General features: G+C 32.7%; 3 protein-coding genes, 1 long non-coding RNA gene and 1 pseudogene across 14 annotated transcripts; 1 reads left to right on the top strand and 4 right to left on the bottom strand.

The window, feature by feature from the left end:
- Nucleotides 146-5688, bottom strand: LOC104771403 (glucose-6-phosphate isomerase, cytosolic-like). Of its 4 annotated transcripts, none has more exons than XM_010495915.2 (24): nt 5600-5688; nt 5458-5493; nt 5144-5202; nt 4968-5044; nt 4712-4793; nt 4578-4625; nt 4202-4357; nt 4026-4122; nt 3889-3931; nt 3481-3548; nt 3305-3389; nt 2929-2977; nt 2588-2660; nt 2443-2503; nt 2084-2150; nt 1793-1849; nt 1651-1704; nt 1415-1543; nt 1256-1319; nt 1095-1168; nt 947-1000; nt 776-844; nt 478-675; nt 146-397 (listed from the first exon to the last, which is right to left on the bottom strand). In XM_010495915.2, the coding sequence occupies exons 3-24, from the start codon at nt 5195-5197 to the stop codon at nt 374-376; spliced, it is 1683 nt and encodes a 560-aa protein (XP_010494217.1). In that variant the 5' UTR covers nt 5198-5202; nt 5458-5493; nt 5600-5688; the 3' UTR covers nt 146-373. The 4 variants fall into 4 exon arrangements, with proteins under 4 accessions (XP_010494217.1, XP_010494216.1, XP_010494215.1 ...); XM_010495914.2 differs by having other exon boundaries at nt 5144-5199; XM_010495913.1 differs by lacking the exon at nt 5600-5688 and having other exon boundaries at nt 5144-5199; nt 5458-5550.
- Nucleotides 7177-11597, top strand: LOC104772738 (annotated as a pseudogene).
- On the bottom strand, nt 15799-17533 carry LOC104771402. Of its 2 annotated transcripts, none has more exons than XR_764822.1 (5): nt 17256-17533; nt 16944-17032; nt 16768-16855; nt 16544-16687; nt 15799-16091 (listed from the first exon to the last, which is right to left on the bottom strand). It is a non-coding gene; the product is annotated as an uncharacterized LOC104771402 (long non-coding RNA). The 2 variants fall into 2 exon arrangements; XR_764821.1 differs by having other exon boundaries at nt 16949-17032.
- On the bottom strand, nt 18856-21110 carry LOC104771401 (glucan endo-1,3-beta-glucosidase 7-like). The gene is made up of 4 exons (XM_010495912.2): nt 20950-21110; nt 20203-20870; nt 19362-19691; nt 18856-19210 (listed from the first exon to the last, which is right to left on the bottom strand). Exons 1-4 carry the CDS (start codon nt 21008-21010, stop codon nt 18962-18964), a joined length of 1308 nt encoding a protein of 435 aa, XP_010494214.1. The 5' UTR covers nt 21011-21110; the 3' UTR covers nt 18856-18961.
- Nucleotides 25698-27707, bottom strand: LOC104771400 (glucose-6-phosphate isomerase, cytosolic 2B-like). Of its 7 annotated transcripts, none has more exons than XR_002036974.1 (6): nt 27503-27707; nt 27334-27421; nt 27092-27190; nt 26717-26807; nt 26136-26199; nt 25698-26052 (listed from the first exon to the last, which is right to left on the bottom strand). XR_002036974.1 is itself a non-coding variant. In XM_019242212.1 (3 exons), the coding sequence occupies exons 1-3, from the start codon at nt 26718-26720 to the stop codon at nt 25813-25815; spliced, it is 318 nt and encodes a 105-aa protein (XP_019097757.1). In that variant the 5' UTR covers nt 26721-27056; the 3' UTR covers nt 25698-25812. The 7 variants fall into 7 exon arrangements, 1 of the variants encoding a protein (XP_019097757.1); XR_002036973.1 differs by having other exon boundaries at nt 26712-26807; nt 27503-27706; XR_764820.2 differs by having other exon boundaries at nt 26131-26199; nt 27503-27706.

The raw sequence follows: 27789 nt of genomic DNA, 5'->3' as shown, positions 1-27789 counted from the left end.
TGTGTAAACAGTGTTGAAGTTGAGCAAGGAGTAAGGACTTGTGGCAAAAGTGATGATGTTTAGCATCGGTTATGTTATTTTCTGAAGTGGTTGTGTTCTCATCCTCGTCCTGATTTGGTGACTTATTAGGATACAAAAAAGGCTGTGAAATATTCTTAAACCTTTTATGAGCGTAACTTAGAAAAAAAATAGCTCATCAAATAGATACGCTCCCAATTCTGAAATTATGGGGTTGAATCCTCACTTTTTGATGATTTATGAGTGCCAATGAAGTATACTGATTAGGGACAGTTGGGAAAAAAAAAAGAACAAGGGTGAAAAATGCTCCAATGGTTCGCGTTTGGTTGAAGGAGGAGAAACAGGGGCTTGTTCATCAGATCTGCGGCTCGGAACTTGTCTGGAAGAGTGTTTGAGAGATGATTTTAGGCAAAGCCATGAACGAAATTTGAGAATGTGAAAGTCTTTACAGAATCATACCTCGAGATATCGTTTCAAAAGTGTGGTGGTACTGTAATTGAATCCCTCGAGAGCCGTTCCTTGAGTGCGTGATGAATGAAGCTGCTTCCTCACTTGAGTAGCCAAAACTTTTCCTAGCTCAACTCCCCACTGGTCAAACGAATTGATACCCCACACAAAGCCTTGAACTGCAACTCTGTGTTCATAGATTGCCAACAACTGAAAACAAAACATATACAAAAATGTCAGCTTATATATAGCAATGACCCTCTGTTCTCAATCTTAAGACTATACTGATAAACCTGAAATAGAGACAGACCTGGCCAACACTGTAAGCAGTCAATTCTGGAAGTAGAAGGCTTAGAGAAGGTCGATTGCCGGAGAATGTCTGTGGAAATATACCAACAGTTAGTAACCCAAATACGTGATTATACTGAAAAACATAGAAGTCCTTTTTTCTAATAATGATCCAAGACCATATATTTTTTACCTTGTGGGGAATGAGATTTTCCGAAACGTTCTCTTTCTGCAACTGTTCAGGTGTCTACAAAGGAAAAACCAAAAAGTTTGTTTTACAACGGAACCTTAGTCATACATCAGTCTCTATTTATCCCGCATGACCAAATGTAATGTCTTACTTTCCCATATGCAAGCGCATCAGGCTGGGCAAAAAAGTTGGACATTAACTCGTCATGGTTACTGACCACCTCTCCTGTGAATCAAATTCAGAATTTAAGAAAGGGAATACACAAAAAAGAACTCAAGTCAAATTTACAACAACAGAAATGGAAATGCCTACCCTTCAGGTACACAGGTTGCTGACTCTTCACAATGCCAATAAAATCACAAGGGATTACACGCCCCTAAAACATCATTTAGTAAGATAAATGCATTTATCGTTAGCTTATCAGCTAAAACCCAGTCCAAAATTCCAGTAAAATCTATGTGTAGCATGTACCTGGTGAATTAGTTGGTAAAAGCTGTGTTGACCATTTGTTCCAGGTTCACCAAAATCAATCTCACCAGTCTCATACGGGAGAGGCAGACCATCAATTGAGACTCCCTTTCCATTACTCTCCATACTAACCTGAAATCAAACAATTGGTCCCAGTAAAAAGAATTAATTTTTAATGTCAAAAATAGATATGAAGAAGCAAGGGTTAAGAAGACAAAAGGAAAACCCAGTTCACATGCCTGTTGAATGTGCGGAGCAAATTTCTCAAGGGCTTGAGAGTAAGGTAAGATGGCCTGAGAAAACCAAAGGATGTTAATGGAGGCTGAACATCTTAATCCGAGAAAAAAAATTCAGCCTGTTGTAGAAGTAGTCAATTCTTACCCTGGCAGGATATCCAAGAAACGATACATTCCATACACTCAACAACCCTAAAAGCACCTGAAACCGTTAAGAGATCACCAAATCAACCTCTCACACTGCCTTGACTACAGTAGATACTAACATATGGGAATCTATACTGGGAGTAAATGGAAATGCTTGCTATCAAATGAGTATAAGGGCTGCTTCATGACAGAGTGATTCTATATTATCTCACACACCCAATGCACTCATACATATTATCGAAGGAAAAATTTAAGTTACTCTTGACGATTATCAAAATGAAGCACTCACAGGAATATTCTTCTCAAATGGTGTGGACTGGAAATGCTGATCGATGCTTGAAGCTCCCTTCAAAAACCTGCAATACAAAATAGAAAAGACTAAATATCAACTGCGTCCTTTAAGAAGGTTTCTTTGGGATTTAGAAACATAGAACATTCCATTAACGGGAACACAAGAGAAAGGAAGAAATCATTCTGATACGGGAAAACACAAAACAGGGTATACATGAATATATTTCCTGAAGCTTTATAGTTAGAACCAGTACATCTAATGCTTATTTAAATAATCTCTGAAGACAGATATGTATTACTTCCTATCCTATTCCTAAGACATTTTATGAAAAGGATAATAAATAGAAGTTACCGTACTTCTCAACCACAGAGAAGCCATACTGCAGCGACAAAGGTAAGACTCCAACAGCACTACAAACTGCAGCAGAATTTCAGATAAAGACTTAAGTAAATGGATATGGGAGAGAAAATGAATCCAACAAGAAAACAAACAAGAACTTACCACTGTACCTTCCGCCGACCCAATCCCAAAATGCAAATGCATTGTTTGGGTCAATACCGAACTTCTCCACTAACTGTTAAACAAAACATCCAGAGTGTAAACATGTTCCTGACTTTCTGAATATGAAAATGCTGAAGGAAGTAGAAATAAATCACAAATCCTAGAGCATGGAGACTACCATTGTCCACTAAACCTGGTAGATAATTCAGTTTAAGATTAGATTAACATGTCCATCCATTACATAATCAGAAAGCCTCAACATTATCAGAAAGGCTCAAGTCTCTGTATTCGGTTTTAACAGAAAAAATTATGTCCCCAAAGAAACTATGGCAAATACATACCGCAAGATTAGTGCTGACAGCAACCATGTGTTTTGCAACAGCCGAAGCCCTGTTAAGTTATCCCATGTTAGATGAATAACGAATAAAGAATAACAGATTATATTTTGAGCAAAATTGCTAGTAAATGTAAAAGCATAAAAGATTTCCTCTGACGATAATGTCTACCGTCTACAATAGGGTATCACAAATACTTTCCATAGACATATACAAACAGGAAAAACAACATGCACTGATGCACGTAGCCGAAGTATGAGCAAATTCATTACTACATCACTGAGAGCAGCCAAAACGAGGAGTTGTAGAGAGAGACAGATCTCTGGCCATGGTTATTGTAAGTTTCTAACAAAACAAGATTTAGAATGCCAAAAATACTAACCCAAGAGCAGTTGTAATCCATTCCCTCAATGTTCTAGCGTTCAGCATTGTTTCAGCGGTTGTAAATGTTTTTGAGACCACCACCACTGGAGTTATAAGTATCCTCAAGATTATTTAGAGTACAGCCCATAAATGGAAATGATAAAGGTGCATTTACTGATAGTTTTGAGCATGAACCTAAAGTGGTTTCTGGATTTAGTCCATTGATATTTCTCGCAACATCAACAGGATCAATATTTGCAAGGCTGCAAAAAAAAGACACACATTAAATTGAGGTGTAAACATAGACTGCCACAAGACAAAAAAATATATATATATAACCAAGAATGGAATCCAAGATACATAACTAGATGCTAACAAGTTCAATACAGCCTCCTCTTACTAAGTTACCCGAAAATTAGATAAACAAGGAGTATGTGACACTAGTGGTAAAAGAACACATAAATTAGGAGTTTCTGTGGACCTTCAGGAGAAAATTTAAACCGTAAGCATATCAATGAAGACAAGCATTCATTAAACTACCAAAGCCTTGCGGAAATAAACAGAGAAAAAAAATATGTATAGGAAAAAATACGTAATTCTTACAATCGCAGCTGGCGTCCTTTAGCACTCTCTAGAGCTTCGGGATCTGAGTATGAACATGTATAAAAGCATAAATTAGAATTACACCAGCTAGAAAGAACACTAGCAAGAGGCTAGGTACCAAGACTAGATGCAGCCACCTGTTTGAATAGCAGTGTGCACAAACAGTGGACCTAAGAAGCTGCCACCGATACCAACTGCAACGACATCTTTCAGTGGTTTGCCCGTAGCTCCAACCTGTCAATTAGTGCAGAAAACTTAACACATAGAGATGTAAACTTTAGAGGTAGCCTTTCTAGTGGCATGTGCAAATTACCCATGAACCAGAGCGAATTTTCTCAGAAAATTCCTTGATCTTATCTAGAACGTTCCACACTTCTGGAACCATATTCTTTCCATCAGCCTTAATAACTGCATCTTTTGGAGCACGGAGCGCAGCATGAAGAACTGACCTGTTCTCCGTACTGTTAATCTGGGGAAGCCATTCAGAGATGTTACGCAAAGAAAAAATCAGACAACAAGAGATGAAAGAATGGAGATGAGAAAAAAACGTCTATATCAGTATACCAAAGGAAATAGAAATGTCTTCATTTATATACTCTAAAGTGTAACACTATATGATAAAATCAAACTGAGATTCAGAGCTATTCCAGTATCTTCCTATATATCCTTGTTGTCAATGTATAACTCACATGATCCCCATTGAACATTCTGCTGATCTTCTCTGTCAACTGAGCAGCCTGCATACAGAAACAAATGATTAAAATCTCGAGTGAAATTTCATCGCAGTTGTATGAAAATCTGCCAATAAACATCCTGCTTTCACCTTTGCCAAATTCAAAAGCTTGTCCATCGTCTCTTCAGTTGCACGCTGTCGAGAATAATCCAACAGCAGCCCATCAAATTCCCTGATAAACTCATACCACACAGAATGCGCAATTACTTAAAACATACACAAATTTTGATGCCACGACACAAAACAAAAACATCCACCTTCTCTATAATAGCTATAGAGATAACCTTAAAATCATTTATATACAAGAAAAAAAGAAAAGATAAGCATATGAATGATTTACACATACATCATCATAGACTGGCATCTGTTGGCATCACTCATCAAATCACGCAAATGAGTCTTCTTAATATCTTCTACATGTCCCTGCCAAAATTACCAAAACAACCCCAAATCACTCTTCTCCAAACAAACACCATTGACAAACAAACTAAGAACAGAGAAATCTTAGAAGACTAACAATACCTTCAAATCCTTCCAGGCTTCGGTATCACAAATCAAAGCAGTTGACGACGCCATAACTGCTAATCAATCAATCAATCAATCAACAACAACAACCAAAAAAAAAAAGTCAAATATAAAAACAAGTTTCGTTCATCATTCAGCTATGATAATAGCAAAACTTCAGATTCCGATACATTACGCATTTCACATAACAGTTTTTTTTATTGACATTAGAGAGAATCGGTACAATCGGAAACCTTATCAACGAAACGAAACGGTACAAACTTTGATTTCGTTATCAATCGAGAGAAGAGGAAAAAAAAAGAAGTAAGAACCTGAGGATCTTCGAAGATGAGGTGAAGAAGAAGGTTCTGGTAAAAGAAGAAAAAGAAAAGAAAAAAAACCTTGGTGAGGAAGACGCCTTGGAGAAAAAGAAAAAAAAACAAAAAAAAGGCGATAGGGAAGCGTGAGACGGACCTGTGGGTATGACACGTGTCGGTGGAAGGTTCTGCGCTCTGCAACACGCGACTGAACGGTGTTTAAAACGGTGGTTTGTTTTTTAATTGGGTTAAGAGAACTGATTAGGTTTATTGATTGTTCTATACGCCGGAATACATAAATCATCAAACGGAAAGTCAAATATTATTTGAGACTTTTATTGCATGTTTTCTTCGTTCAATTCTATTCTAGACAACCTCAAAATTCAAATCTTTTATCATTTTTAGAATTTAAAATATCCTCCCAATTAATATTGTGAAGTATTGTACATTTCTACACTATTATATGTATTGAAGCAAAAGAATTGCCTAGCAATTATGTGATAAATTTATGACTTCTATTAAAACGAAATTTGTTACTATCTCCAATTAAGAAATCGCTAGGCGGTAGTCCGGCGGCGAGGACGGACCTAGCGCCTTGCAAAGAAATCGGAGATTAAACGGAGTTGAATCGGGAACTAGTTTTATATATTATATTATATTAAATTAAATATAATTCATTAATTTTATAGATTATGTCAAATATATATATGTACAAATATGTTTAGGCATTATTAATTACAATTTCAACTAACGAATATACATCTGACAAAAATATATAGTTAAGAAACTAGTCTTATAATTACAAAATAATCTTACTAATATATAAACAAATCATTACGGTAAAAAAAAATACTGAAAAGAGAGAAAAAAAATTAAAAAGTCATAATTCAAAATCTCATATCCCACATCGGTTGATGGGGGAAGGAGGTGCTCACAACTTCACTTACATCGGTTGAGGCCCACTCAAATTATAAGGCCCAACAATTATTAGTTGAATTTTGGGTTATTAAATCGGTTATTCAGCCGATTTCAACGATTAATCAGTATAAAATCGGTCAACGATTTCTTAGACCGAATTGCTCAAAATCGCGGCGGTAATGTCCCGATCAGCGATTAAACAGGCGGCTAGGCGGCCGCGTTTTAAAACAGGGTCATCCCCTATATGTTATAGTATAGAAAATAACTTAACAATATTTACAAATTATCATTTTTGTGAAGTACAAAAAAATAATTATTTAATTCTTCAAGTTTAGAGAATGATCGCTAAATTCCTCAGCTTTTGGTAATTTGCAAAATTATTCCTTAACTTGGACCGTTTGCAGATTAATTCCTCAAGTTTGTGCAAAATTAAATTTAAAAAAAATATATTCTAGACTAGCACCATTCTAGGTTTTTCTTCCAAAATTAGCACACACGCTCAAGTTTTCCAAAACTAGCATTTTTCTATAATTAATTATTATATTAATTAATGAAAAAAAGAGAGAAAAAAAAATAATCAGAGTCTTACAAGAAGCTTAGGGTCGTACTAAATCGGCAAAATCTCTGACGACTCCACAAGCTCTGTTTTTAAGAAAAGAGCATGTGTTTGGAGCTTGGGTTTTCTAGATTTGGAGGGAAGAACCGATAGATTTTGATTTGATTGTGGTGTTGATGAAGGTGATGAGCTCGATTTTTTGCATACAACAAATCCACCGCCACCGTCGTTTCAGTCTGCAAATTCCCACGACCACGAAAATGGACTCAGCAACGGCGAGCTTCAGTGAGAGAATCTTGTTCGCTGTTATCGAATCTATTAATCAAGGTAAGGATTGAAGTAAAAATTAAGTTTTTGGAATTTTCATTGTCAGATGTTGAAATTGTTCTTTGTAAATTATGACTTGTTGTTGTGTGTAGGGAAATGAGGAACATGAGAGAGAGAGTTACCAATGATGAATGAGATCAAATAAGATTTCAAATCAATTGGAGTTTTGGACTATGGGATTTGTTCATAAGCTCTCTTTAGTCTTGCTTCTCGTTTCAAATCATTGCAAATCAGTTAACTAACAAAAAACACCAATCTTTAAACTTTTTATTGTATGTTATTGTAATGTTTGAGTTAGATTTTTGTTTGTCAAAAACAGATGATGTGTAGAGCACATTTTTTCAGAAATGGGGAAAGAGAAGTCATAAGAAACTGATGAATCAAGGATTTGAAGCTTCTATAAGTATGTTATAGTGAAGCTTGTAAGGAGATGGATATTAGAAGGACTGATTTGAATTGGTAGGTATCTAGCTTGCTATGAGTTTTTTTAATTGTTTTGCTAATGGCATAGATCAACTTGGTAGTGTTTCTTGGGGTTTTAAGGTTAATCAATCTGGTAGTGTTGCAGAACTAGTTTAAATGTGGGGTGATATATAAGATATCACTTGAAGTAATGTTAAAACAAAAATTGAATTCATGGACTGATCATGTTGTTGAATAAGGTTTTCAGGTCTAACTCAAGTGATTGATGATATACATGATGACAAATATTTCATGAACAAAGCAGAGAGTTGATGATGAAGATGGGAAAATGAGCACTTGAGTGGAAGTTTGAGTTCGTCATTATGGAAGGTCTTCCTAAAATTCAAAAACACCTTCCTAAAAGCTATAGAATCCTTCCTAAAAGCAATGGAATCCTTCCTAAATTTTTAAAAATGAGTGTTTAAATCTCTTTATATGTGTTTTGCTTTATTGTATCACATATTACTTTATTAGTGATATATAATGATTTGATTATGTGCACATATTGGTGTTTTACAATAAAGGTAGCAAATAGAAATATCCAACATGATGTTTTAGGAAAATCTTCCTAACGTCAATGAATTCTTCCTAAATTTCAAGGAGTTCTTCCTAAATGTCAATGACTCCTTCCTAATGCTCTTTTTTTTATTTTCATGACGGTCTTCCTGAAATTCAAGAAATCATTCATAAATATATGAGAATCCTTCATGAATGTTACATTCAAATCCTTTTTATATGTTTACTGGTGAAAACATAGCTATCTACCAAAATATCGAGATAGTTAATACAAATCTTCCTAAATATGTTTTAAAACAATTTTTGTGGTGAAAACCATCCAAACTATCTTTCATAACTAAAATCCTAATGCTAAAACAAAGACCATGTGAATACAAAGACTCAAACTGTAAATACTTCAATCTCATATGGCAACTGAAGCCTTCAATCTTGAATGAGCACCGTTCGTCTTTGATTCTGAGTGCTATTACAGCTCCAATTCTTTCTGACCATATATGTGTCTCTACAAAAATAATTACCACATGAACTACCAATGTTACCACAATAATAAGAGCCAAACACATCATGTATTGCATTAGATGCACTGATTATGAGAACAATTCCACAGCTACTGCAATATTTGCTACTCTTATATCCCCAATTGAGAGAAGTATAAGATAAACTCCAACAAGCAATGATCAATCCTCATTTCCTGCAATAAAAAATGAAAACAAGGAATATGTTTCAGGAACGTCTTTCTAAATTTGCAACAATGCTTCCTGAATTTTCAAATGTGACTAAGAAACACATTAATACACAAGCAACAAACAATAAATAATACACAAGCAACAATCAATAAGGATAACAACATATTATACATAAGAGATAAGATAACTGAGTTCTTTTTTAAAAAAGGTTGTAGTATGGGCAAGGTTCAAATCCTATGGCAAACACACTTTAAATTTATTATTAGGTAGTATATAAATCTAAAAACACAAAGATAGAAGCTTAATTGATGGTGCATGCTAGGCCTAACTCAGCTCCAAGACCATCTCAATAAGCAACAAGAACATCCAATTTCAAGACTCGTCGCAAATATACTTACAATAAACTTGTTCTTAAAAAACTAAAACGACCAAGTCAAGTAGACTAATATAAATTATTTAGCAGTCAACAATAACTTGATTCTTTAATTTTTGCAACAAATTCAAGTAAGAAAGAACGAGACTTCCATAATCAAAAATCCTAATCACACACACATAAAAATTACAACTGCAAATCATACACACATAAAACCAACACTGAATCATCTCAAGTTCTGGTTTGTTTATGTCCTCAAATACTAGCATAACTAAATTGATAAGAATATGGTGATTTAGGTTTTTAGGGATTTGGAAAAGTCAAAATCACATACATATAAAAGTTACAATGCTTACAATTTCTACAATAAAAGAAGAATAACAAGTGAAAATGGATATAAAGCTTACACTAGGAAGACCAGATGATGAACAGTGACACGAAGACGAAGAAGATGATCGGGGAAGAAGAAGAATCGTGAATCTGATACGTGAACGTGATACCACCGTTGATTGACCGACGATGATACACCGACCGACGATGACACACCTCCAATTCAGATCTGATTGGGTTCGTCGGTGGAACACCGTTTGCATTTGATTTTGGAATCGACGGAGAGGGATGAGTGAGAGAGAACACGGTGGTTACAATGTCACGATTTTGTTTCAGATGTGAGAGAGATTATTGTTTTAAATTATTAATATTTTATTTTTAATGATATACAAATTTGTGCTAAATTTGGAATATTTGAATGTGTGTACTAGTTTTGGAACAAAAACTTAAATGTGTGTTATTTTTGTCAATTGCCCAAAAAAAATCAATGTTAACTTATAGTACATTTTTTAATTTAACATTGTCTTTTCAAGTTTCAATTTGCATAGTCAACATATATAACTTGGAGAATAAAAATTAATCTACACATACGATAGTTAAGGAATTAATCCGACGAACTAAATAACATTTTTCTGAAAATAGTCTGTTTTGGTTTAGGAGTTGTATTTAAAACATATTATAAAACCAAACATAAATGCTATGTACTCTTCAATCGTAATTTAAAAAAAAATATAAATTAAGAAAATGTATATATTACTTTAAATAATAATTTATTATTTAAATGCAGTAGCATCATGCATAGATTCAGTATATCTTTTTTTCTTTTCTTCCAAGGCGACAAAACCTCTCTTCTCTCTGTTCTCTCTTTTCTCTTCCAAGGCGACAAAATCGTTTTCTTTATCTGGTTACGAACCGCCGGCATTTGCCGGTAGTTCTCTTTAAGTTTTTTAGTTTTTTTTCTTCTTGTTACTAATAATTAGGATGAGATTATATTGGACTTGCCGATCGACTTTCTTATTTCGTATGGCAGCGATCATTGTGACTGTTTTTACAAGGACAAACAGTTACCATTTTTATTCAAAACCGTTGCCAGATCTGAAATCAGAAGAGAGTCACGTTGCAGAGCCACCATCATAAGCCTTGAAGATGGACAAGATTCCTCAGTTTTGGCACAACCGTCGAAGGACTCTCGGGCTGGGTAGACCAAAATCTCTATCTTCCATAGTTATGCCTTTTGATTGGCTCTTCGTAGCCATCCATCTCTCTTGTAGAGCATTTTTCCGGCGATCACAATTGTGTTGTTGTCGGCGTTTCGTCTCCGATAATGTTTCATCTTTTTCTTGCAGCCAATTAGACATCATTGGCCTAAGAATGAAGTGGCATTTTTGGCAGTTGTCGTTTTCCTCCGCCAAATGTTATGGAGATGTATTTTGATATTTGATCCTGGTATCATTTGGACTTGGATTGACAATGAAAGCGAATGGAAGAGATTCTTAATGCAGCATCGGTTCATAGCCCCAGTTCGAGACATTGCCTAAGGATATGGTGGCGAGAGATCAGGTTGTCTTTGATTTTACGAACAGACTTTGGCAAACTTTTACCTTGGTTTTTATTATGAATCAAGGAATTTGTACAACCGTTAGTTGTTAATTTCAATGGGTGCTCTTGGGGATGTCAGCATGGAACGAGATTTAGAAGACGGTGTTCATCATTTCATTATTTATGGGCATTAGCTATACCAAAGAAAGATGTCATCTCCCGTTGTTGGAGATGTGATGTTGGGAAGCGATGTAACAGATGAATCGCAGTCATTGATTGTTTCAAAGTTTATTGGAGTTTCGTCAAAAGAACGATAGCCAAACAAGATGATCATGTCAGGAAGAAGACGAATAAGGAAGATAATAGATTTGATAATCTATTAGCCTGTAAGTCTTACAAAGAAAAGCAGCGTTTATTTCACTTGTTCGATTGTGTTTCTTCTTCTTAACTTTTAATCATCTATTTGTTAGATGTGTATGTCCTAGAATAATAATGTAGTCTCTGTTTCAATTTTAATAAAGTAAAGTAAGATGTTAAAAAAAATATAATAACTTAAAAGTATTTACAAAAATGGCCATTTTGTGAAGTAGGAAAATGATTATTTAAGTCTCAAGCTTAGAAAATAATCACTAAATTTCGTAGCTTTCGCATATTTGCGAAATTATTCCTCAACTTTCACTTTTGAAAATGATATACTCAAATTTTAAGGGGATAAAGTTTAGTTTTTGGAGTTTACAGTTTAAAATTTAGTTATTAGTATATAGAAAAATGTTTTATTATTATTATTTTTTCGTGTAGGAAAATGTATTATTACTAGATTAATAATTTATATTGTATGTTGTAGATTTTTACTACATTATATTTTTTATGTAAAAATCAGTAACTTTAATGAGCGTGTAATATAAATATTGAATATAAATTTTGTTAATATGTATATTATTTTAATTTTGAGGCATTGGTAAAACTGATTATTGTTAATTTAGAACATTATAGAGGAAGATAAGTCCCAAAGTTCCAGCTCACTCTCTTACATTTGTTTTTCTTTTTTTTCGTAAAACTGACTAATGGTAGATCTATTTGCAGGTTTTTTTAACAAACCAAGTGGAATTGGGGGCATTTTTTGTCTGCACTTCAAACCATTTGTAGTAAGTTATTACTACTGTCTTTCACTTCTATTTTGAAACTTTAATAATGTTGGAATTTTATTGAATAATACTTAAATGAATGGCATATAAACCATCTCTTATTAGCTTAACACGTGAAAGTACAAAACTAAAACTAAAAAACAAAGATAAAAACAAAAAAAAAGCACAATCCACCATCAAACACACATCTTACAATCACTGCTTTTTCTCAATTTTGATCTTAAATCCCTTCATTTTTTTTCAACCCCACCTTTGTGTCATTGATCTTCACATATTACTCACCTTACTCTCTTCTGGATTAGCATCCTATTTCACTTTGTTGTCTTCAAAGTTAAGTGTAGACGCTTTTAAACCAAATTGTTCCGCAGATTATCCACTGTTGTAACACAGACCTTCTTGGAAGAGGATGATTGTTCACTTGTGTCAACATGACATGCATAAACACGCTTTGATGAGGGAGTACTTGAGTCATTAGTCAAGGCAAGTGGGACCTATAAAAACCAACAAAAAGATTGCAATAACTATTTTTTGTCCTATAATAATCGGTTGATATAGTGAAATAGTTAAATAATAGAGAGATTACCTCATCAAATGATCCACCACCAAGCACAGAAGTTGCAGACTCTCCAAAAAAATCATAACCGATGCTATCATACAAAAAAAAAACTTTGTTCCACAGGTATTGTCATGACTTTCACATAAAGCATGTAAACGGCAAGTTGAGTCAATATAATTTGAGATTCATACAAACAATAGAGAGTAAGGAAAATTATCATTAGGTTACCAAAGATTCTTAGAGTTTCATCGACCAAGATTTACTCTCCATGATGTCTTGTAGGACATATATATATCTCTCAAGAATTCAAATGAACCAGCCATTTCTTTCAATTGCTTTGCAGGTATGCAATTTTTGTGTTTTGATTTGTGTATTCATATTTCTGGGTGAATGAACTATCTTCTTATAATTAAAAGAGGAGTACGTTTTTTAAAATGTCCGAAATTATCCAGGTATTTACACAGATTGCCACTCAATCTTACAAAAAGGAAAACGTTTCTCGAAATAGATAAGGGTACAATCGTCAGAAAAAATGGAAATTCGATTACCCGACCCGTTTTGTAGAAGAAGACCCCTGTGTTTGACCGAAACCGTATTAAAAACACGTGGATCCTGTAACTTTTTTTTTCTTTCTAAATAATAAATTTGATTTGACCTTCTTTTCTCTCCCCTATCAATCGTCACCGCCCAAAAGAAGAAGAAGAAGATGTCTTCCATTGTCAATCTACTAAGCTTTGGCTCCGAAGCTGATGAGAAAAAATTGGATTTGGATTTCAAGGAAGAGAAGTTGGCTTCTAGAGATCATGTAAGTTGGTGTGTGAATGTGATGTGTGTATAATTGCAGTTTTAGGATGATGCAAATAAGGATTATGTAAGTAAACATGAGAAATTGGTCCAACAATTAGATCTGCAGAAGAAACAATACAATGTTGAAACCAAGATCCAAGTGTTGTACGATATTTGATGTTTAGCTTAGAGGGTCTATGGTTTTATTTGTGTTTTTTGACATATGAGACTGGTTATTGGCTTTGGGGAATACGTCAAACAAGTCTATGTCCCTTACGAGAAATATAAATATGAAACCATGGTACATTAATCCATATCCTAATCGACTAAAAATCTAAACTTGAGTGTATAAAATGTAATCAGATGGAGAGATGGAAAAGCGGAGATGACAGGAGAAAAAGTAGCAATAAATAGACTTATGAAGCAATTTGAAAGAGATTATTAATCACCACATTTGTCATGATGAATAAATCCTAAGAAACAGAATGAGAATAGAATTGTTACAACAATTTCTTGAAGATAGATTATTAATGTTATAGACCCAAAGACTAAATAAGATTCTCCAGCTCTTGAGACAGGTTCGGGTCTATGGCTTATCACTTAAACATAAATTTTGTGTTTGTGTAGATGAGTGTGTTGACGGATTATCACTCTTACGGCTACTTGCTAGGGTCTTAATCAAGGTACATTTTTCACTTAAACAATTTATCTCTTTTGTCATTATTTTGAATTTAATACCTAATTTGGATTTAATATTACTTGCTAGGATTCATGTGCTATACCGGCTAGGATGAGAGACAAAGAAGCTCTCTACAATGCACTGTCACTTCAGTATAATCAAACTTTTTAGCTACATTTTTTTGTTGTTAGTTGTATCAAAACATATATATATATAAGTGTAATCTTAATTTACAATATCATGAGTTTATATATATCTTTTAAAACCCTTTCTCATCTATATTAACATTTTTTAAGTACATTTTGTGTTATGCCCTTTTAGTTTTGCTTATTTAAAAATTTATTTACAACATTAACCCCTAAAATATTTCCAACAATAGCATTACTTCAGATTTTGTTTCCTAAATATTTTACATAACATTCCATCTAAAAAAAATTACAACAATATCAATATGGAAACATAAACTATGATATATTTAACTACACCTTCTATTGTGTTTTAAAGATATTATATCTCTTAATCATTTGCAAACAAAAAACAACAACAATTTGATTCACATTTTGTTTTCCAGTACGTGTGAGCTTTGATTCTTAACGTAAAAAGAACTTCGATTCACATTTATTTAAATATTATAATTAATATAAATAAACTTAATCAAATTTTAAAATAATATGAATATGTATAATTAAAAAAAATTAAAATACTATATAATATGGTTATATAGTAGATGAGTTATAAAAAGGACATGTTGGAATTAATAAATTTGTGCTAACACGGGCTAAATCCTCATTTTATTATTTTCAACACTATTAATATTAGAATATTAAACATATAAAATCAAGTTGATTTAACTAAGATTGGTAAAATAATTAAATCATTAGGAATAATATGACTTAATCATAGCGTATAAATGACTTATTATGTATTTAAATTCCTTATTTTTTGTTATAACAATTAAAAGTCAAAATAGAATCTCAAATACTAAACAAAACAAACTAAATAAAACAAACAAATGATCATAAGTATTGCGGGTTAAAAAATTAATATAAATATTTAGCCGTACAAACAGCCGAAAAATTTAGTTATTTCTATATTTAAAAAATATCTAATATTTAACAAACAAATACAACATAAAATATAAATAAAAAATAAAATTATATGCACGCGGTGTACCGCGGATTAAAATCTAGTATTGTTGTATTCTAATCACATTTTCCATATATGAGTAATAAATATTTAATACACAAAAATTCACAAAACAATAGAAAATAAATATATATAACATATAATATATATATGAAATATAAAATCATACCAACAATGAAAGTAAATCAGGTTAGAATATTCATATAAATAAATATATATATATATATAAATTAAATAAACTAAATAAAATACTTATAAATTCTATTATATTATTTAAGCGGATATGTTGGGTGGGATAATAATTCGGTGGTAACAGGTCAAGTAACAAAATTGATAATAAGAAAATCAGTACTCGATAATGTACCCGACTTTAAAGTCATTGTTACCCTTATTTTTGAAACGGGTCAAATACGAATAACCAGTATTTGATGTAAACTACTACACCTACAAATCATCTTTATCCCTATATAAGTAAAAGAGAAGTACAAAATCGAACATGGGTCGGGTCAATTAAGTGAAAACAACCCGAAATTAAAGAAACGGATCAGGGTGAGAAAAAAACCGAATTAAAAAGATGGGTCACCCGTTTACAACTGAAGATCATATCTCACCAACCTTCTGCAGGAATCGCTGAAACCATATATGAAAAACAATTATCAGCATATATTTATTTACCATATATTAACCAAATCTTCATCTCACATTCCAAAAACTCATCGAATATTTAATATCTGAATAAATATCGTTCCTATACTTTAGGTAACTATTCAGCTTTATCAAATAAAGCTTCGAATAATCAGTCCTAATTAATGTATCATATATTTCTCTCCATTATTCTCTCCAATTTCATCTTAATCATAGGACTACTCAATATATTATGAATTGCGAATCAAGATACCATAATAAACACTATCCTAAACTAACAAAACCTCCAAAGATTATTTTCATTATTTGGATATCGTATAAGGATATAAGAATAATTACCAGAATATTCTCTAAACTTTAACCTCAATCAATCAAATATAAACTTCTACCTATAAATACTCATTTCACATATACTTACGATTCATCAAACGTTATACCTTTCAAAATGGCAGCAAATCTTGCAATAACTAATCTAGCATCCATCAAGCCATTCAAGACTTGCTGGAGAATCCAGGTCTAAATCGTCCATAGCTGGCAGCAGTATACCACTTACTCCGGTGAGACCATTGAAATGGTCCTAGCTGATGTGGCGGTAAGCTTAATAATAATGCTCTTATATCCGTGAAAATTTTTGATTCCAAATTACTTGAGAAGTTCATACCTGGATCCTTTGTTTTCTCGGTAGGGAACTTTGATCCACGCTACAGTCAAGAAGCAACAGATATCCAAGTTTCAGAGACTGATTGTGCCTGGTCAGCACAATAGTGTTGTTATCTAATTTAATCCAAGTTTATCGGAGTTGAGAAAGAAAAAAAATTGACGAAGACAAATTGTAACCTTACATATATAATTAGGTGTTCTTTTTAGATGTCTTCTTCTCCATTATATGATACTCTTTTACCAATCGGATGCTTAAAATCATAAACCTGTAATATTGTAAAGAATAATACAGATCAATATTCACTTATCATGATATCCACTGATTAAATTTTGATGACATCTGCCTAAAATTGGAAATTACTACAAACAAAGTTAAAATAGAGCAACAGTTACTGATTTTAAAGACAAAATTCTTATTTCAATCTCGAGAAACTATCGAGATCTAACTTTGATGTCAAGGGATTATTGACAGAATCGTAAACAGCTTACCCGATTAATGGAATTGGCAAGGAGGTCGTATGTTGTATCAACCGAAAACTAGGATCGGATCCATTCTTCAATGAATCTATTTGACTAAGACATCTCTTACTTCAATCATCGAAGAATTGCAAAATTGGGAGTTTGTAATTTTTGGATCAGATATAGTATTCAACTGGGTATAGGAACAGAGACATGGTTTCATTGACGGTTCTGAATACGACACAAACTAGATTGTTCGAAGAAAATATACCAGGGATTTTGTTTCGAAGATGACACAAAACGATGACCCTTCGATCATCCTAATAATTTGCTGGAGGACTTTACGAATCAATATTAACCTCTCGGCCCATTTAAGCCCAATAATATACCCAATTTTTTAATTTCCTAATTGAATATGATTACACCCAAGAATCATTTGTCTAACTCTAATTGATAGACATTTCTAAATCAATAATTTAAACAAAATCACTGTTAATTTAACTTATAATTGGTTCTTAACAAACTAGATTGTTTATATGTTTTACAGCCAATATCCATAATTGTAATTATGTACATGCAGATTTCTACTACTAAAATGATCATATTAAATTATCTATTTTTTTCTCGAAATTCAATCCACAATAATATGATTTTCCGTAATATTATTTTATAAGAATCTTATATCAATAATTATATTTCAATGTATTAAATTAGATAATATATTTACATTATTCCTCTGCGCTGTAGCGCGGATCTGTTTCTAGTTATATCAATATAAGTTAACACATTTATTTTGTTGTGCCCCACAGGTTAAAACTTATATTATATTAATAATTTTATATATTACATCCGACATGCACAAACAATATAAATATATATATATATATATTAGTTTTTATACATTTAAATTCTACTTAATTTGTAACTCAATTTATAAAACATAATTATGTTTCGTCCCGCGGTACACCGCGGGTTCAAATCTAGTTATTTATAGATGAGCCAACGTGATGAACAAGAAGATTACAATCCATACCATTTTATTTTAGCAAAGAAGAGATCTATAAATAAATGTATTTATTTTTTTAATTATGATACAATATTTTGAGAATATTACTTGCATTCTTGACGTGAAATACTCAAAAATAGTATATTGTAGTATTATTTTAATTTGGTCGAGCTTTTTGAGAGAGATTTTAGGATTCTCATTGATTGCATACAATTATTTGATTATTTTATGGAAATAGTTTAAATTAAAAAAATTTAAATATATATACAATTTGTTGATTTTAGAAACAACATTTATTTTGTATATATATGGTAGAGAGTTTTTGGTTAGAACATTGATTGTGTTTTTTTAAGGAAGATGATAGAAAGATTCTAGGAAGTGTTTTCAAAATGTCGATTTTGGAGATTTAATTTAGGATTTTTTTTCAAAAACATATTTTCCATAAATTGATTATTGTTATTTTGTGCAAATATGTAGGAATCAATTTTATAAATAAGTTAAATTGTACGGGTGGAACACAAAATGTACTTAAAAAATGTATATATAGAAGATAGATGGATAAAAAATAGGGTCTTTTTGTAAAAGAGTATAGAAAAGAAAAAACTAAATGTTTTGCAAATGTCCTTTATATTCTTTTTAGTCGATTCAATTAGTTTAATTTAGATGAGTAAGAGGCACAATATAAAATTAAACATTTCAACTCTTATAAATCGATGAAGAGATTTCACAACTACATGATCAATGCATACAAAACGAAGACAAACAACATCGATGCCGAAATAGAGAGAGAACGGCATATGTGAGCGAGAGAGGCAGAGCGCGGAGTCGAATTGTGAACATCGGTTTGTCCAGAGTTTTTGTCGGAGGGAGTAACAGGTGAAGGGAGAACCATCTGCGGAGGAGCAGGTAAGGTCTGCCCTGTCGGAGCAGCGGCTGGTGGTAGACGTCGCGTTGTTGGCGACTGTGGAGCCATCGAAGTCTGGGAGACGTAACAAAAATAACATATGGTTTCGTTTAGACAAATATTATATAAACCATAATAACATAAGAGGACATGTAGTGCCTTGCTTGAACTTGCCTCATGTTAAATTAATATTATATAAACCATATGTTCATAAACAAAAACTTACTTGGTTATTGGCAGTCTTGGTGAGCCCGATATCGTAAGTCATGGTTAGATCAGGTTTAAACAAACCGAAGGCTCGTTCTGAACCTTTCCCAGGCTTGAGATTCTCGTCGTACAATGCAAACAAGTATGTCTCGATCACTTTCCCGGGCATAAGTGGCGTCCCGGACCCAGATTTCAAATGAGCAATGAGGTTTTTATTGTAAGCTCTAGCGTTCTCAACTGTTGCACCAGCCTCTTCCGGGTCTCCCTTGTATGGCCACCCAGTCTCAGCGACCATTATCTCTACGTCTTTGAACCCCATCGAGTTCAAAGCTGAATACACCGCATCAACCTTCACAAAACCAAATTTTAATCTCCGTAAACCACAAAACCGATTTGATATCATTTTCTTTTCCTTTCTATATTTCTATATTACAAATCAAGTTTTCGGTATTTAGTCTCCTTTCCTAAAACTATGAATCCATAATTGCAAATTTCAATATCAATTGTGTTCCTTCCACTAACATTAATAGGTACACTCAATTGTGTCCTTTACTGATTTATACCACTTTCTTTTTCTTCCTAGAGCACTGTTTTCACTTTTCATTCATTTGACGTAACTAAATGTGCTAAACCTTTTGATTAAGCAAAGTGTTCTGTCAAAACAAAAACTACAAGAAAAATTTGATTCCATTTATCAAAAAAAAAAAAAAAAAAAAAAAAANATCATCTCCTTACCTACTAATTATACATTAAAAGTTCATGATATATTTTCTGTCCACTAAATATATATGGTTCAAATATAGTAACTTCGATTAAAATAGCTAAATCTTAAAATATGTCAAAAGGAAGTAAAATAAAACCTGAGCATCGAACATGTTCATATACTTGAGCTTGCTGTTGGGGTCGACACGGCCAGGATTAGTCTGAAACAAGCAATAAGCCAACGTTTCGGGTCTTCGGTCCTCTTGGTACGCGAAAAACGGGTACGGGTTAACCGCAAAAGGTGACCCGGTCTCACTATTAAACTCTAGCAATCCTTTCAATATATCAGCATGTTCCGGTTTAAATACCGCGGTCGAAGGAGGGTCTGACCCGGCCAAAACGGACATTACATGTACCGTCGAGACCTTAATTTTTCCGCCACCAAGAGACGCTGCCTCGAGAGCACCTTGGACATTTTTCATAGCCGGCAGAAGCTGTGACATGAGAGTGTTATCGCCAAAGGTTGTGACCTCGTTCCCAACGGCTATAAGAACAATCTTGCTCGCTGGATAATAAGGTATCACGTTGGTTTCGACCCAGGTTCGGGCAAAACCCGGGTCAGATGCTAAACCGGGTACATCGCCGTTAGATGCACCGATAACGATCTCGATCCCCGTGTTTGCGAGGGCCTTGATTACAGCCGGGTCGGATCCGTAAAGACGGACTTTTTGGAAAGTTGTGGACTGAAGAAGCTTTGCACTAGCTGACGGAGGTGGAAGATTGTCGGCAGTAAGGCCATAGTTTACTCCGAGGAACGGTTGAGACTCTGTTTTGATACATGTCAAAGAATCAGATTTAGAGAAAGTATATGAAACTGTAAATGAGTTTTTGAAACTATAACTTACTTGATAGATGTAAACATGAGGAGAAGAAGAGTAGGAGAAATGAATAAACAGAAGCTGCCATGGCTGCTCTGTTTCTTCTTTTTCTGTGTTCTTTTGAATTTGAAATGTTCTGAGTTGTAACTTTCGTTTGTCCCTATATTATAGAAAACTATGGAGTAGAACTATATATATATATATGTAGAAAACGACCGACGTTGTTAAGGTCAAATGTAATATTTTCGAAAATTTAAATTGGTAAAAAGACACAACTCTCTTTTTGATTTGGACCAATGTAAGTTAGTATAATACCTACAAAACTGAAATACATTTAAGGCTTTTTTTTCTTTTTCTTTAAGTATTTATCCTAGTACTTAATAGTTCCTTTTTCTTGTCAACGTATTTAGTAGTTCTTGTTTAGTAGATTAAATAAGTGGAAAAATCTATGCACCATGCATACCCTTAATTTTAAATTGGTCAATACAGGATTTATGTACACAGTTCCTTTTTGTTTGGATTATACTAAACGAATTTAGCTTTGGATTTGTCAGAGAAAACTAATATCGTATCTCTTTCTTTAGTAAACGAAGACTACTACAACTATTAGATATAAATAAAGAGTGCTTTAAATAATATAACAAAGAACTCGGCATTGTTACCAAAGAGAAAATGAAAAGAAAAAAACTCTTGACACACCTCAAGGAATATTGCTTGTATAATCAGAACATTTGTGACACAGTTTATTATAATTTTGTTTATAAGCCGACTAGCTGAGTATTTAAAATTTCAAAGATACCTGGTGAATATAGTCATATAGAGATATACTTCTGACATACATTGCATTTAATAGTTTGTTTAGATTTAGAAGCTGAGTATTTGAAATTTCAAATGTACCCGGTGATATAGTTTTATCACTAAAAACTAAAACTCGACCCAAGAGCATAAACTCGTAGCGGCGTTGAATATACTTTTATCGCCTAAATCATTTGATCAGTGGGTTTTAGTTTGGTGCTTTAACAATAGTGAACTTGCGGGAAAGTTTCTTCATGTATATACACAAATACATACAGTACTTGACAAAGAAACAAAATACATCATGGAAATGTTCAAAGTACGTGTTGCATGGAAACTAAAAGAGACAATAAAAGAAGAGTAAAACCCTAAAGTGTCTTTAGTTAATTACTTACATGAAAAAGTGAGACAGAAATATTAGTATAAATTAACATTTTCCCACTCTTAATGAAGCATTCAGCACATAGTTAATTATTAACTAGTTTAAAATGATGGCTTTATGTTAATTAGATATTCCTTCTCGACTAAGAAATGGAGCAATGCACCGAAGGTGGTGGAGGAGGAGAGCAAGGAATTAGACATTCCAACATCTACCACAAAGATGGAAAAAGAACAATAATAAAGAAGAAGCTGTCGCTTTTGCTGTGGCCTAAGGAAAAGATAAAGCATGTTTTAACTATTATTTTTTTCCTCAAAAAGACGGGGAAATTATTAAAACAAAAGCAACAAAAGGCCTAACATTTGAACCACAATTTTCAAATTTGGGTTGTTTGAATCATTTTGTACTCTAATGTAACTTCCAAAAAATTATCGAGTGGTAGTGGTAGCAATCGTTTCCGAGCAAAATGGTATACGAATTTTCGCGTCGATTGTGTAGTTAAAAGAATACGTAGTTGAATTTAAAATTAGAAAGTTTGAGTTACATTTTAGGCTGTATGATCCAAGTCAAATGTTGTTATACGTGCGTTTTTGTGGGAATCAGAACGGTTTAAATCTTGGATTTGAGTATTTAACCGAAGATCAAACTTAGTAAGACAATAGAAAGCGGTAAGAGAAGTTCGTAAGAGAATTACTATAAAAAAAAATTAAAAATTGACTAAAGTGATAAACTTTTATAATTTGTACTCATTAAGAATTACAACAGTTATGGTAAACTGGACCGATTCACGGTTCTTAATTCGTGAAACCCAAATATCGGGTTGCCGCTATATTACAACCTGTACTTATCTCATTCTCAGCTTTCCAACCCATATTTTTCATCTCTTTATAAAACATCACAAACTTAATCTACTATGCATAGCGGCAACCCTATTAAAGCAGAAGTACTCACTATAATCAAATTAGACCATAACTTTGTTTTGGTACGTTTTTAATTAAAATTGATTAGAGAATCACTTAATTTAATTAAATTAACCTATAGTTACGATTTATCTAAATGACCATTATACCCCTTGCTCGACCACTTAATTACGACCGAGTCAAGACACAGATCTTCTTTAACTCGGAAATAGAAGAAAAATCTACTTGCGGATCTGTTTGTAATCCGGGTTAATACAATTCAGATCGTGTATTTGGTTTGATTCAAGAATACTTATTATTGTTGTTGACAAACAGAGTTATAATCCCTATAAATAAGGAAACTGGTATTCGAGTATTTAATGGTTTCAATAATATCAAATATTAACTACTACCATACTTAATCCCTATAATTATTATGAATATTAATAATAATGAGAAATCTTTAATGCTTATGGATTGTGACTTTGTTGCTTCCAAAATAATCAATAGAACTAGGTAGTAACCCGTGCAATAGCACGGGCAAAATATTTTTATAAAATTGTATTATTTTAAATATCTAATTTAAGTTTGGTTTTACTTTGGGTTATTACACGTATATAACCTAGAGGAATGGGAAACACGTCCATGTTCCGTTTTATCATGTCTCTGTCCCGTTTTATCATGTCCCGTTCCATCTCCTCTCGTCCTATATCCATCAGAATTTTTTTTGTCTTATTGTAACGCTCCGATCATCACCTTGCTTAGTGGGTCCACCATATCCACTCCCGATCCATAGGCCCACCTTGCTTAGTGGGCCTACATCTATTCCCGGCCAGTGGGTTCATCCATATCCGTCAGTCGATTTGTTACGTCCATGAGGCTTTAAAAATTTGTTTACCATCACTACAAATCACCATCTTTCTATGTGTTTTGTCTCTACTCGCACAGTTCCGGATGGTCACCCATCCTGAAACTACTCCAGCTCAAACATGCTTAACTCTAGAGTTCTCTCAAGACCTTTGGCCGAAAATAAAACTGCACTTTGGTGACCTAGATGACCAAATCAATCTTTTAAACCTCTCCGCAACTGGGATGTCACAATTATGATCGTTCTCTTTTAAATAATTACTTGGTAGGTAATATTTTTAATAGAGATTGGATAAAAAATTTAGATGGGATATCCATATTCTTCTTGAATATTTAATTTTTTATTTAGTTAGTTTTTACTATCCAAAAAATTACAATTTTAACAAACTGACTGTTTCCAAAAATAATACTAAAATTTTGATTTACCCGTTCCAAAATAGAGAATTACTTCACGAAATATATAAAGTCTCCATTTGAATACTTAATTTATATTGTTAGTGGAAATTATACTTCTCAAAAAATTTCAAAATATTTTCAAAAATATCCAAAATTCTCAAAATATCCATCTCATATTAGTTCTTTATATGTCACATAGTGAATTTTTTTAAGAAAATCGTTTAAGTGCAATCTTTTCTATTATATGAATTACTCATTTCCATTGCACATCCACTATTTTTCATTGTAATACCTTAAATACCCTGGACTTAGTCTTAATTTCATTTACATAATACATCAAATTTTTTAGTATTATATGTTTTTTGTTTAATAGCACACAAAAAAAAGGTTTTTCTTTATTAGGTGATTACAATAATGATTTCTCATGAAATGCAATTTGTTGTATATTGGCTTTCAACAAAGACAGTGATGATGAATCAAAAAGTTTTTAATCATGGACTGCTGATTGTGGAATAATAAGAGACTTATTTGTCATTTTTTTATGTGGTCATCAGATATAACCAAAAATAGTTTGAGAACCGAAAGTAACCAAGAACAATAATAATTAAACACCAACAACATTATTCATCAACATGCACTTGATCATGAAGCCAAGATGGCCCACCAAGTGCTAAATATGACTAAAATCTATCATTTCTCGTGACACTATTCGAGATAACAATCGTCACTTTATTCGCCGGAACAGCCACCTTATGAAAGTCTTTACAATTGAAGCCATCCAGCCACCTTATTCTCATATTTATTTATAGTTTTGTTTTTTATTTCTTTCAAATTTTTGATAAACATTAATAACATGATGTCGTTGTTTTTTTTAATTTAAACTCTTTCATATAAATTAATTTAGTATTAAATTTTCTCATATAAATTTTAAATTTCAAAAAATGAGTTAGAATCTTATTATTTTAAATATATAAAACTATTTGTACAATATTGATAATAAATCTAAATATTAGATTTCAATTTGGTTTTAGTTTGAATTATTGTTCATATATAATCCAAACGTATCTACTTTGTAATAGGAAACATTTCCCATCCCATTCCATCCCATCCCGTGCCATCCTGTCCCGTCTTGTCTTTCTCTCTTTATCCATCATAATTTTTTTGTCCTATGATCGTTCTCTTTCAATAATTACTCATTAAGCAATGTTTATTAATATGTATTTGGTAAGAAATTTAGACATGATACTCAAATTCTCCATTGTATATTTAATTTTTAGTTAGGTAGTAAAATTATCCAAAACCAAATTTTTCTAATCAAAAACATCTAATTATTTTGATTAGAACTATATTAGCTGTAGAATTACGGAAAGTAACATAAAATTAAGATCCCAAGACAATAAAAGAAAAGATTTTGGACATGCCTTAACTTTTATAAAAAGAACAGATCAAAATCTAGGAAAATGCATATAACGAAAACACATAGCCTGACAATGTAAATCTAATTTATCTTTTGATAAGCACAATGATAAAATTCTCACAAAAGGCTCAAATCAGCTATAATTGTTTGGTTTGTTGTTTCCGAGCAAGAACATGGCATTCTTTAAGCGAAAAAGTGTCTAGAGTGGACATAGACTTTGTTAGTAAATTCTCAGCTTCAGCAGCTACTTTAAGATTCAGAGGAAGATGAAGAGCGGAAGATAAAACTGTTCCTAGATTAACTCTCCACTGGTCAAACGAATTGATACTCCACACAAAGCCTTGAACTGCAATTCTGTGTTCATCGATTGCCACCAACTGAAAACAAAACATATACAAAATGTCAGCTTTTTAAGACTTTTTATCTCAATTTTAATACCTGAAATAGTGGCAGACCTGACCAACATAGTAAGCAGTCAATTCTGAAAGTAGAAGGCTAAGAGAAGATCGATCGCCAAAGAAGGTCTGTGGAAAGATACCAACAGTTATACACATTATTATACGTAAATTTTAACATCAATCAGCACCATATTTACTTTGTGGGGAATGGGGAATGAGATGTCATTAACTCTTATTAGAGATTCACTTAAGTTAGTATCTATAGTAGTCATATATGTTCATATACTTGAGCCCATAATGTAGACAAAAACATGTAACTCAGATAAACAAATTATGCAAATTAATTCACTAAACATGTAGACAAAAACATGTAACTCAGATAAACAAATTATACAAATTAATTCACTAAAATCTGCAGTCTATAACTTCGACAAACCAAACCTACAACTTAGAGAATAAAAATCTGCAAATTAATTAATCAAAACCAGCAACTTAGACAACAAAAAGAAACCCAAGAAACTATAGAACATATTTAAAAAAAACTGGTTCAAGAACCGAAACAACAAAAAGAATTCAAACTCATAAAAACTGAACACAAAACATTTCAAATACTTCAGCATATAATTTTTTGAACTAACCTTACCCATTCATCTTGTTAGATGCTTCAAACGTGTCACTATCATTAGAGCCTATGAATTGTTGCAAATTCTTTTTGTTATTATATTCAACCTATTCTGAAAAATTGGAAACCATAAATAGATTTAGCGACACATAAGAAGCTCAGCTCTGCTTTTAGTATAATACATAAGACAGAGAGTTGTTGTGACTTGTAAGAAGAAAAAGGCTTACTGTTCCCAACACGTCACTCAAATCAATGCAAATTCACAACAACAAAAAAAAATAGCCAGCTTATAAAGCAAACCATTCCATTTATCTTTTATATGAATTTAGCATATGATAAATATAGAAATAGAAGAGGTTTTTTAAAAAAAAAAGAAACATCATAGCAAAGTCTAACCTGATGTTGAAATGAATGCCTAAGAAGTGCCCATCAGTGCTCTTATTATCAACTATAAGAGATGTGGATGGTGTTGACTTCCAAAAACATACTCAGCTCCTGAAAAGATAAAAGATGATATTTTGTTACTACTTCATCAAACAAAAGAAAAGATCGAGAGACATCAGATAAGAGCAATTAACAAAATCGGCAAATTAAACATTTCTTGTCAGCTCTAGTTATTTTAGAAACACACGTCATACCCATTTCATCTTGGCCTAGCGAATCAGTTGGTAGATCCATAGTGTGTTCTCAAGAAGATGGCTTCTCATGGCCACGTATAAATAAATCCTAGATGGTTAATCGTATCAATCAGACTGAAGAATTTTTTTTTTACAAATAACAGGCTATGGAAGAACAAATTAGATTTACCTTCTAATTTACAAACCCAGAAGAGAGATCATCATGTGATGATTATGTTGAACATCATCTTCTCAAAACTCTAACCCGCTATCTTCCTTTACATCCACTGGAGTAAAAAAGTACCTGCTAACAATTTGGGATATTAGAATAAATGGTGCAAAGAGAACCTCGACTTAGCAAATATAAGACGTTCAGTGGAAAAATGCATATATCAACCAAAATTACAATTTTTTATGTTTGCATAAGAAGAAAGAGAGAGAGAGAGAGAGAGAGAGAGAGAGAGAGAGAGAGAGAGA

Source organism: Camelina sativa, chromosome 20 (genome assembly GCF_000633955.1).
Source record: "Camelina sativa cultivar DH55 chromosome 20, Cs, whole genome shotgun sequence".
NCBI classification, from domain to species: domain Eukaryota; kingdom Viridiplantae; phylum Streptophyta; class Magnoliopsida; order Brassicales; family Brassicaceae; genus Camelina; species Camelina sativa.
This window is presented reverse-complemented; position numbering and strand designations above follow the sequence as displayed.